General features: G+C 47.9%; 1 protein-coding gene across 16 annotated transcripts in view; it reads right to left on the bottom strand.

The window, feature by feature from the left end:
• Positions 1–12,495, bottom strand: part of SNX29 (sorting nexin 29) — a 557,079-nt gene that overhangs the window by 169,388 nt on the left and 375,196 nt on the right. For all 16 annotated transcript variants that reach the window (XR_014235418.1, XR_014235419.1, XR_014235420.1 and 13 more), the window contains one exon: positions 11,146–11,227. Coding sequence is in view for 9 of the 16 variants with exons in the window: in XM_082359262.1 (XP_082215388.1) it covers positions 11,146–11,227 (82 nt within the window). In the remaining 7 variants the exon portion in view is untranslated. The remainder of the gene's footprint in view (positions 1–11,145; positions 11,228–12,495) is intronic.

Below are 12,495 nucleotides of genomic sequence, written 5' to 3'. Positions count from 1 at the left end.
GACTGCCTATTTCCTCTTCATTTGTTAGGTCTGGTGGGTTTTTACCTTGCTCCTTCATCTGCTGTGTGTTTCTCTGTCTTCTCATTTTGCTTAACTTACTGTGTTTGGGGACTCCTTTTCGCAGGCTGCAGGTTCGTAGTTCCCATTGTTTTTGGTGTCTGCCCCAAGTGGCTAAGGTTGGTTCAGTGGGTTGTGTAGGCTTCCTGGTGGAGGGGACTAGTGCCTGTGTTCTGGTGGATGAGGCTGGATCTTGTCTTTCTGGTGGGCACATCCACGTCTGGTGGTGTGTTTTGGGGTGTCTGTGGCCTTATTATGATTTTAGGCAGTCTCTCTGCTAATGGGTGGGGTTGTGTTCCTGTCTTGCTAGTTGTTTGGCATAGGGTGTCCTGCACTGTAGCTTGCTGGTTGTTGAGTGGAGCTGGGTCTTGGCGTTGAGATGGAGATCTCTGGGAGATTTTCACCATTTGATATTACATGGAGCTGGGAGGTCTCTTGTGGACCAATGTCCTGAACTTGGCTCTCCCACCTCAGAGGGACAGCCCTGACGCTGGAGCACCAAGAGCCTGTCATCCACACGTCTCAGAATAAAAGGGAGAAAAAAAAGAAAGAAGAAGATAAAATAAAATAAAATTAAAAGTTATTAAAATAAAAAATAATTATTAAAAAAAATTTTTTTAATAAAAATAAAAAAGGAAGGAAAGAAAGAAAGAAAGAAAGAGGAGAGCAACCAAACCAAAAAACAAATCTACCAATGATAAGAAGCACTAAAAACTATACTAAAAAAAAGAAAAAAAAATACGGACAGACAGAACCCTAGGACAAATGATAAAAGCAAAGCTATACAGACAAAATCACACACAGAAGCATACACATACACACTCACAAAAAGAGAAAAAGGGAAAAATATATCTGTATCGTTGCTCCCAAAGTCCACCTCCTCAATTTGGGATGATTTGTTTTCTATTCAGGTATTCCACAGATGCAGGTACATCAAGTTGATTGTGGAGCTTTAATCTGCTGCTCCTGAGGCTGCTGGGAGAAATTTCCCTTTCTCTTCTTTGTTCACACAGTTCCCGGGGTTCAGCTTTGGATTTGGACCCGCCTCTGCGTGTAGGTCGCCTGAGGGCGTCTGTTCTTCGCTCACACAGGACGGGGTTAAGGAGCAGCTGATTCGGGGGCTCTGGCTCACTCAGGCTGGGGGGAGGGAGGGGTACGGATGCAGGGTGAGCCTGCAGTGGCAGAGGCCGGCGTGGCGTTGCACCAGCCTGAGGCGCGCCGTGCGTTCTCCCGGGGAAGTTGTCCCTGGATCACGAGACCCTGGCAGTGGCGGGCTGCACAGGCTCCCGGGAGGGGAGGTGTGGATAGTGACCTGTGCTCGCACACAGGCTTCTTGGTGGTGGCAGCAGCAGCCTTAGCATCTCATGCCCGTCTCTGGGGTCCGCGCTGACAGCCATGGCTTGCGCCCGTCTCTGGAGCTCCTTTAAGCGGCGCTCTGAATCCCCTCTCCTCGCGCACCAGGAAACAAAGAGGCAAGAAAAAGTCTGCCTCTTCGGCAGCTCCAGACCTTTTCCCGGACTCCCTCCCGGCTAGCTGTGGTGCACTAGCCCCTTCAGGCTGTGTTCACGCAGCCAACCCCAGTCCTCTCCCTGCGATCCGACCGAAGCCCGAGCCTCAGCTCCCAGCCCCGCCCGCACGGCGGGTGAGCAGACAAGCCTCTCGGGCTGGTGAGTGCTGGTCGGCGCCGATCCTCTGTGTGGGAACCTCTCCGCTGTGCCCTCCGCACCCCTGTTGCTGCGCTCTCGTCTGTGGCTCTGAAGCTCCCCCCCTCCGCCACCCACAGTCTCTGACCGCGAAGGGGCTTCCTAGTGTGTGGAAGCTCCTCCCACTGGTGCAGGTCCCGTCCCTATTCTTTTGTCTCTGTTTTTTCTTTTTTCTTTTGCCCTACCCAGGTACGTGGGGAGTTTCTTGCCTTTTGGGAGGTCTGAGGTCTTCTGCCAGCGTTCAGTAGGTGTTCTGTAGTTGTTCCACATGTGGATGTATTTCTGATGTATTTGTGGGGAGGAAGGTGATCTCCACGTCTTACTCTTCCGCCATCTTGAAGCTCCTCTCCCCTTCTTGATCTCTTAAGGGGTCATGATGACCCACCACTTTGTACTTGCACATCTGGATTGTGTCAACTGTCAATAATGCATCATTTCAGGTACAGCCCTCTGTCTCAAAAGAACTTACATAACTGTGCTTTGACTTCTAATTGGTGGAATGGTTCTCAGAGCTTTCTGAGATGCTGTTCCCGGGTTATAATCCTCAATTTGACTTGAATAAAATTTTCCATTTCTTTCTTAGATCAACTGATTTCTTTTTAATTAATTAATTAATTAATTAATTTATGGCTGCCTTGGGTCTTCGCTGCTGCGAGTGGGCTTTCTCTAGTTGTGGCGAGTGGGGGCTACTCTTTGTTGCAGTGCATGGGCTTCTCATTGCAGTTGCTTCTCTTGTTGCAGAGCATGGGCTCTAGGCACACGGGCTTCAGTAGTTGCAGCACATGGGCTCAGTAGTTGTGGCACGCAGGCTCAGTAGTTGTGGCTCATGGGCTCTAGAGCACAGGCTCAGTCGTTGTGGTGCATGGGCTTAGTTGCTCCGCGGCATGTGGGATCTTCCCAGACCAGGGCTCGAACCTGTGTTCCCCTGCATTGGCAGGCGGATTCTTAACCACTGAGCCACCAGGGAAGTCCCTCGACTGATTAATTTCTGTCAACACAATGTATGTTACAGTGCCTGTGGCAGAAGCCCGGCTGCCTACCCAATGGCCAGCTCCCTGCCTGCCTCATCTACTGGCAGAGCTCTCCACCTGCTCAGGGACTGAGACAGGGAGATGCTCATTTTCCCAGCTTTGCTTTCAGCGAGACCATGGCTATGTGACCTCACCTTGGGTCATCGGGATCTAAGCGAAGTACACAGGAGGGCTTTAGGCAAAGATTTTTCTTTTTGATTAAAAAAATAATGTGTGAGTAAAAACCTCTCTTCTTCCCCCTTGGACACTGTCTTGTAAAGAGGAAGTGCTAACAGCTCTGGAAGCCACTGATGTGATTAAGCTATTGAATACCTGAGTCCCCAACTTTTTGTTACGTATATTAACTCCTATTCGTTAAGTCACTTTGAGTGAGATAATACGTTGCTTGCAGCAAAAAGCATTCCTAATATAATGTTTAATACTCAATAATTTTACTAGAGTCCATTTCTACACCAATTCAGAAATGGAGATGCCCTACAAGTCCAATATAAGAATTATGGCCAATTCAGATTGCCTTAATTAGCAAAGATTAGAGATTTTACAGAGCAGATCTCAAAGGAGAAGACGTCCTTGACAATGATCAACAATAACCAAATGCCAGCTGCAGTGCCCTGTGAAGAAGACGGCCAGTAGTACATCAGAACTGGGGGAGGTACCTCCTTGAGGCCACCCCAACTGTATTCCAGCAACAGAAACCGAGAACATATATGTGTTTAGCTCATCCAGATTTACACGCCAGCTGTGCCTATGGCTCCACACAAAGAGGCAGTGTTAAACTGGGGTACCATCTTGGGAAACCTCCTTGGAGGAGGCCAAGAGGGTGATGATGCTGTGGGATCACGTACAGGCACCTTGGAGACGCTGGTGAGTAATGTCACTGGTGCAACCCAGTACTCAATAAGTAAAGACTGTACTTGAATTCAAAACAAGACTAAACCTAGCACCAACTGGGCAGCTCTGGGCTGGTGAAACTATAATATACTGGGGCCTGGGCATTAATGCTTTCAGGCTTCCAGAGAGTCCCATTGGGAAAGTGAACTATGATCCTAGGTTTCACCTCTGAGCCCAGGTCTCTCCCTCCAGCAGAGCTCACCCCTCTGCTAAGCCTCCATGGAGCCGCTCAACACGACCCTTGCATTTCAGCTGCTTGATGGGGCTCCGTCCCCTCACCAGACCCAGACACCTTGAGGACAAAGGTATCTTGCTCCTTGCCTCCCCTAAGGAGGCTGATGTGGAGCCCTTGATCAAGTAGATGCTAAATAAAGGCTTTTTTGAGCACGCAAACATGCCCAGAGACATTCAGTTCAACAGGGGGTAATTCTTTTATGTTTACTTTCAGGTCTAATTGCTTATCACAAGTCAAGTGGTCCTCAGGTCACTAAGGGTAGTGTCTGCACAGTAGCTGTTTGCCAGGTGCTGTGCCAACCACGTCATCCATCACCGTCTGTTGTCACTTTGCAAGGTGAGTGGTGTTCCATCCCTCCCACCCGTACCTCTCTCTGCAGCCCTTATCTCGCGAGACTGTTCCGTTTACTCGAGAGCAACTGTCCCCCTCCAGCCTGTGAGGTTGGGCGGGTAAGTACAATGTCAAGTCTTGCTCACCCCAGGCTCTGCAGCGTTTAGCACATGTCTGGCATCTAGTCGGCCCTCAATCCACAGCTTTGGGATAAATAATGGAATTATACTATGAAAGGGGGGAAAAAAGTTCCTCCTGTTTGAGAAGATAAAGGCAGTAACAGAATAATAGTGACACGTATGTCCAAGGGGAGGCAAACAGGCTTTTTCCGTTTGGCTTTTTGTTTTCACCTGTATCAGGCTTTCCCAGAAGCCTTGAGCATCCCAAGAACAGCTGGAGGTTAACGTGCTGTAATCCTCAGAGGTGCGGAGGTGCTTGACTTTGTGGGATGGAAAGTTCTCAAGGAAGGAGAGAGCGAGAACAAAGGCAAAGCCTCCCACAGTTTCGTTTATCATGCAGCACAGAAGCCAACCTGGCTGGAACGAAACTCAGAAATCAAACGATCCACCGCTGTCTTCCCCGCCTGCCTGGTTCACAGCAGGTGTGGTGGGAAGGACCTGGCGTGAATGAGAGAGAATCCCTTGGGCCTCAGAGCTGGTCCCTGTGTCCCCACACCTGGAATGGTAACCGCTAGGGCAGAGGCTTCTGGTCAGCCCACGTTGCTGCAGCTGCCATTCCCATTTCTGTGCGTGGCTCAAACATCCCATCCGTCTCTACTTAATGAATCCCCTCCTCTCACATAGCTATACACTTTAAGCAAGCATAAAGATGGAACCGTAGGTAACAGCAACCTTGAGGGCCTCAAGAGTAAACCATCTTAGGACAGAGATGAAAAGGGCTGAAGCACCCGAAGCCTGAGGTGCAAAAACATGACCATCCTCCAAACCACCTGCAGCCCCATGCAGCCCGCCAGACCCTGTGATCTATTATTAATACAGAAAATCATGGGCTTTCCCTGCGCTGCATATATAAACATGCTCCACTAGAATAAACCTTGAAAACACCTGCCCAGGCTACACAATAACCTTTTGGGGGTGGGGGAACCTCCAACACTGAAGGAGTCTTCCTGGGGTACCGCCTTTTCTCTAAGTCAAGACAACCTCCTGTGGTCCCAAGGAAAGGGGACTTACTCTAGAAGGAAAAAGCTTTGCTGAAACAACGCAACTTTCTTTACAAAGGAGACCTAATTAGTTGTGCTGGGCAAACGGAATATTGCACCATAGCCAGTGTTTCTGGTGGCTAAATTCAAAGGCTGAAATAAACTCCCACGTAGAGGACTGATTCCAGCTGTACTTACACTAACAGTGCTTTTCAAAGGGAAAGACCTAAGGGTTCAGAGAGTAAGTGTACTGATGTATTATTTCATGCTGATTTAGCGGCTGTAATATTTGCATAAGGAAAAAAAAATAGATTGTTTTAAGGTCTAACATGCCTTTATAAACACTACAGTAGGATATTAAGACAGTGGACCTCAAACTGGTTTGGAAGTTGGGGTATTTGGGAAATAAGAGCAAACATCTGCAAAGGTATAAAGGCTAATTGATTAACAACAAATGTCACTAGGTCATGTGGGACAGAAAGTCAGACCCACTAGGACAACTGTGTATTAACACAGACAGAGAGAGAGAGAGAGAGAGAGAGAGAGAGAGAGAGAGAGAGAGAGAGAGAGAGAGAGAAACTGAGCAAGACCAATTAGTAAATAGGGTTTTGTTTTGTTTTGTTCCATTCTGTATGTTGCTATTTAATCATTTTGTCTCTGGCTAGTGTCTGCTGGCAGCCAAGCATTAGTTAGCAGGGGCGAGAAGTAAGAAACATTTGTGGAAGAAAAATTTAAATTGGGAAAGTTCTGGACATTAATTTTTTTTTTAAATTTTTATTTATTTATTTATTTATTTATTTATGGCTGTGTTGGGTCTTCGTTTCTGTGTGAGGGCTTTCTCTAGTTGCGCAAGTGGGGGCCACTCTTCATCACAGTGAGCGGGCCTCTCACTATCGCGGCCTCTCTTGTTGCGGAGCACAGGCTCCAGACGCGCAGGCTCAGTAGTTGTGGCTCACGGGCCTAGTTGCTCCGCGGCATGTGGGATCTTCCCAGACCAGGGCTCGAACCCGTGTCCCCTGCATTTGCAGGCAGATTCTCAACCACTGCACCACCAGGGAAGCCCTGGACATCAATTTTACTTTTGCTCTGAAAATTGGTCAAAGGCTGCCATTTCTTACTTTTATGCCAGAACACACCTCAGCACCCACCTTGGGACCCAGGAACAGAGTGTGGAAACCATGGTGTTTGGAGATACAAACTTTTTTTAATAACTTGCATTCAATCCTGTCAAGGGACAGCACTTCTGGCCAGGATCCTTTGTGCAAAATATACACCCAGACCTCTCCCACAAGACAAGTGGTGAGAGCCCAGTAACACCGGGCAGCGGGTGACCTAGCTAAGTTCTTCTGCAGTCAGAAGTGCCACAGTTCCCAAGCGTCCCAGGGCAGGCTCTGGGGACCCTGCCACTGCTCAAACAAGAGGTTCTGAGAAAGCATCCGTGAAACTCTTCTGTGGCCAGAGCCGTCACGGCCAACAGGCCCTGCTTTAACAATTTTCCAAAGCAAACTTGCCCACAGCTTGGCTCCGGGTTTTGCAGGGCTCTGACGTGTATACTGCAGGGGGCCCGGAAAAGATGGACAGAAAATCCCTGGCTTGGTGGCAGGGGGACCCTTGGCCCCTGGCCTCAGGGATGCAGGGGGCCATCCACACAGGCAAGTTCTTGGTCAGGCTGGGCCCTTCCAAGCCAACTGCCCCATCTGCTTCTCGGAGTTTTAAATCTGGACTCTGCCCACATTCACAGAATCTGTGCAAACCGGTACCTTGTCAGAAAATGCTTTGGGGGCTGAAAGTCATGTTACTGAATGAGCTGCTTCTCTGTGTCTTTGTTTTCTTATCTATAAAATGGGGATAATAAGCATTTGTTACCTCACAGGGCTGTTGTGAGGACTGAATGAGCTATCTTATGTAACATACACAGACCACTGAGAGGTGGCGTTTCCCAAATATTATTCCTTCACATAGCACTGTCCTAAACTTCTTGCTGTTTTCACTATCATACATTCAGTATTTTTCTTGAAGCTGACTCACTTTCTTTCTGCTTAAATTTATTTTAAAAGGAAACTGTACATCACCGTGGTAAATGGAAAAATAGTAGAAGGCAGATGAACAGAAAACAAATACAATGAAAGAAAACAATGTAGCTAATTGAGCTGGAGTCTGTTGCCAGCCAAAGGCGTTGATCCTGGGCCTTCCTCCGTCTTTGCTAAGATGCACGATTACAGGGCGTTAAAGGCCTAAGGGCCACGTGGAGACTTTCTCTTTCAGGTCATTGCCAGTGACGGAAGAGCTGAAAGGCGAGTGGCCTTCTCCCTGCAGAACTATTTATTGGACGTCCAGTCTCTGTCTCTCTGAAACCTCACTAAGCACATAGAAGATCACACAGAAGATCATCTTGCTTTCTGCCACTCTGGGAGAGACTGTTCTAGATCATCACCATCCAACAGAGTTTCCTGAGATGATGGAAGTGTGCTGTATCCGCGTTGTCCAATACGGTAGCCGCCTGCCACATGTGGCTAAGAAGCACTTGAAATATGGCTGGTGTGCCTGAGGAACTAGAGTTTAATTTCTTCCCATTTTGATTAAGTCAAATTTAAATGATGCCACCAATCATGGCACAGTGGTTAAGAATCCTCCTGCCAATGCAGGGGACACAGGTTTGAGCCCTGGTCCAGGAAGATCCCACATGCCGCGGAGCAACTAAGCCCGTGCGCCACAACTACTAAAGCCCGTGCACCTAGAGCCCATGTTCCTCAACAAAGAGTATCTCCTGCTCGCAGCAACTAGAGAAAGCCCACGTGCAGCAGCGAAGACCCAACACAGCCAAAAAAAAAAAAAAAAAAACATTTAAATGACCACACGTGGCTAGTGGCTGTCGGACTGGACAGTGCAGATCTACTGAGAAAGCTACATGTGCTGATCCTTTTGTCTGGGCTCTTCAAATGAACTACGGTTCATTTTGAGGTTATGCCCTTGGCTTCCTTGGAGGGAGATCTTAAGGAAACCTGACAGTGATTTGTCATAGGGATGTAACAGGGCATCATCTACCACATTCTTTATTATTGCCTCATCTAAAGCTCTGTGAGGACATTTCTTTTAGAACTCCCTTCGAGGAACTGACATATTTTCTTCTCATTAGCAATGGAATTATCCAAAATAGCCACATTTCCATTTTCACACTGGTTGCCAGGAAGCTCAAAGGAAACTTACAAACCAATGAGAGCAATCACATAGGATCTCATATATATGTATGTATGTATATATATGATTTCCACTGTTCCCTTAATGGAAACACTCTTAGTTTACATCTTCTCTGACTCTGATATTTTATTTCTTACTTCTATTTTATCACTCTTTTCTGAGTTTCTCTAGAAATTATCTCAAATCTTTTGTGGAATTATATAAAATGCATTTTTTTAACTAATAAAAATAATGTCCAACAGTACCAGTATTTTACAGGAGTCACTCTCTCTCCAATATCATTTATCATTTAAAAAACAACAAAATCCAAAAAAATCACACTGTAATGAAGACTTTCTAAAATGCTTCCAAACACATGCTCAGATTTTCCTCTTAGGTACCAACCAGAAGCGTTGTTAGCTAAAAGGAGAAAAACAGTTGCATTCAACACACTCCAAGATCAGGAGAGATTTCAGACAGCCCACAGTGTGGGACGCAGCTGCTCTACGTGACGTGGGAGCTGTCAGCCTCGTGGCTCTGTGAAATCCAGGCCTCATCTTCCACACACTGGCTGGACCACACCCAGGAAAGCTCTGGAAATGGTCAAGGATGGGGAGAGTGCGGCTCGAATCCCACGGTGGCCACTGTGGAAACAATCTCCCAGGCAACGGCATATTTGCTGTGTCCATCTCATTCCTTAACTGACTTTCAGGAGCTAAAAACGGCCCCATTGCTTCCTGGGGTGAGGTGAGGGGGAGGAGTGAAAAATGAAAGGTCAAGGAAACCTCTCAAGCGATCTCGCATTTTAATTTTGCTCTAAAATAAAGCTGTCTGCTTCACTTTTTTCATTCTCCAGGCAACACCTCCCAGCATTCTGATGACCGCAAAGCAGAACTTGAAGGACACTCAAATGAGAGATTCTTTTTTTGCGGGGGTGGGGGGGGTTTGGTTTGGGATAAAAGGAGAAGAGGATATTCGGAAATCTGTCATATCTAATTCTCTTTTCAAGCCAGAGCTGAGAGCATCAGGAACCCTCAGATTCTCTAACACTTATTAAAATGCTACTGTCGCCCAGCTGAACAAGTAAACTAGAATAACTTTCCGGTGCAAACTTCCTTGCCAAACTCTAGCTCATTTGTCCGTAAGATTTCAGGTAAGAGGCGTGTGTCATGCTTAAGCCCATTCCTATATAACCCATGCCCACTGCCAGTCCTGCCATCAAAGACTAAACACGGCGATCATTTTGGAAGATGAGAAACGAATACCAAGTGCCTACTGGACACCATGTATTTCTAATCCCAACAACAACAGCTTTGCAAAGTAAGCATTATTATTATTTCTGTTTTACAGATAAGGAAACTGAGATTTACCTAAGGCCACAAAACTGAAACCAGGGCTTCTATTCTCAAGTTCAGTGTCCTTTTTGCACCACCCCAGTCTCTGGGGAAACTATCTTAATAGCTGAGAAGACTTCTTCAATGGTCAATTCCCCACTAAGAAAAATGGCAACAAAACTCAAGGCTCTTCACGGAGCTCACGGGGAATAAGAACAAAACGTAATGAAAGTTGTTGTGATATAATTCAACAGCAGAACCAGAAGTGGCTAAGAGTCAAAGTTGAAAACAAAACAGTCCCAGGACAAGTGAACACCAACAGCTGCAGATCAGGTAAGAAAAAGAAAGAGAAACAAGAAAGCCAAGAAGAGGGTAAGTAGGCAGGGCTGGAAGAGGCATCAGAAAATCAGAGAAAAGATGGAGAACTGGGGTCCCAACTGTTGGGGCAAAATCACCTCCAAAACAAAGGTCCCCTGGTTTCAGACACTCAATCCTCAACCGGGGAGGGGGTGATCAGCTCTACCTCAAGGAAGCAGAGGGCACATCTGCAGTGTTCACTTGCCAAGTGTCTGTTGCCCCTTCTTTGGCAAAGAGTGGCCTGGTTTTCATCCGGGGAGCCCCCTCACCCCTCTCTCAGTCATATGGTCAGATGAGGTCAACTCCAACCCCAGTGCCAGTGGGGGTCACATGATTCGAACCTGGCCCATCACAGAAGTCCATCACCCAACCCTGGGGTTTAGGGATGGGCTTGGGATCCAAGACAGACTCCTGAGAGATGCCCGGACAGGCTGAGAGTCTGGTGCTGCTGGGAGGTGCCTGGTCCACCCACAGAGGGCGCCAGCCTGAAAAGGATGCTCAAGCAGAGGAAACCAGGGGAAATGGGAGCAGACATCTGACCACAGGTCCAGGCAGGTCTGAGGCCAGACCCACGCCTGGACGTTTCAGTTGCAACACAAGCCAACAAATCCCATTTCTGCTCAAGCAGTCCGAGCTGAGGGGTCACGGCCACACTAGGAGGCCCGACAGCACAAGAAAGCTCCACCCTGCCTCCTTCTGTCTGCCAGAAGGATCATTTCCTCGGGGAGGTTGGGCAGGTGGATGCTGGCATCTGGAGGTTGTGGCTTCTACGTATGGCACTCCATCGCCAAGAGGCAAAAGCACCAGAGAGTAACAAACAAGTGTGGCCCCCACCCCAGCGGTGACGTCTAACTGAAAACCAGGTAATTACCTGATACACGTGGAATGCATTGGCGGCTCTGCCCCGGAGAAACACTGACGGGATCCAGACGTTGATCAGCGCTCGGTTTGATCTGAACAAAAGAAACATGCAAAGTGGTCATTTCAGTTTACCAAAAAAAGGCCCACGATGTACGGCAACATCTATTACACTTAACTGTAAGCTAAAGCACCAGTTTCCATCTCATTACTTGGTCCCCCAAGATTATTTTTGAGGGACTTAGTTTAAAAAATATATATAGGGCTTCCCTGGTGGCGCAGTGGTTGAGAGTCTGCCTGCCAATGCAGGGGACACGGGTTCGAGCCCTGGTCTGGGAAGATCCCACATGCCGCGGAGCAACTAAGGTCGTGTGCCACAACTACTGAGCCTGCGCGTCTGGAGCCTGTGCTCCGCAACAAGAGAGGCCGCGATAGTGAGAGGCCTGCGCACCGTGATGAAGAGTGGCCCCCGCTTGCTGCAACTAGAGAAAGCCCTCGCACAGAAACGAAGACCCAACACAGCCAAAAATAAATAAATAAATTTAAAAAAATATATATATATATATTTTTTAATTTATATATGCAGTTTGTATTCTGGAATGAGAAAGAGCTGCCCTTCAGTCCTTACTGAGTGAGTGGCCGTGGCCCATAGTTTATCTGACCCTCAGTTTGCTCACCTGAAGAGGGGGACGATCACCGGAAGCCCCCCCGAGGTGAGGGAGGGTCAGGAGCACTAGCGCCCACAGGGTTTCTGGAGCGTTCGGAGGAGTCATGCTGCCTCCTCACTGTGCCCACTTTAGACCCTGACCCCCACTTGAAGGTCAGGCTCCACGAAAGAGCTCAGGAGACCAACACTCAGGCTATGCAAGAGATAGCTCTTTGGGGTGGGGGAGGGGATTCCAGGAAGCCAGGCACCAATAACCGCTCTTCCAACTTTTCCAAAACCACGGTGTGTGGCTCGAATAGAGCAAAATCATTTACTGAGCACGTACACTGCACGGCTCCTTGCTTTCACCTAGATTATCTCGGTTGATCCTCGCCAGCTATTTGAGAGAACTTCAAGGGTTCTTTCGGTTATGTGACAGTTCCGCCTTGCGTGATGACTTGAACCTAACTCTGAGTCACTGGGCGCACACACCCACCACCACTCTTCCACCGGCCGGATCTACATCATGTGAAGCCGATAAGTTAACTGTCACTGAAGCTTCCAGATCAATCGTTAACAGCTCTCACAACAGTGCTGTGCAATTCTGGAAGGGCTGGGAGGTCCTAGCCCTTGTTTCTGCTAGGAGTTGCTCCAGGGCTAAACGCTTTTCCTCGAGCTCTCCTTATCTCTAAAGAGCAGCTCTTGAAAATTCGCCAG

The sequence above is a fragment of the Balaenoptera borealis genome, assembly GCF_965194805.1.
Source record: "Balaenoptera borealis genome assembly, chromosome: 16".
Classification (NCBI taxonomy): domain Eukaryota; kingdom Metazoa; phylum Chordata; class Mammalia; order Artiodactyla; family Balaenopteridae; genus Balaenoptera; species Balaenoptera borealis.
The sequence above is the reverse complement of the archived record's forward strand: the minus strand, read 5'-3'. Positions and strand labels throughout refer to the sequence as shown.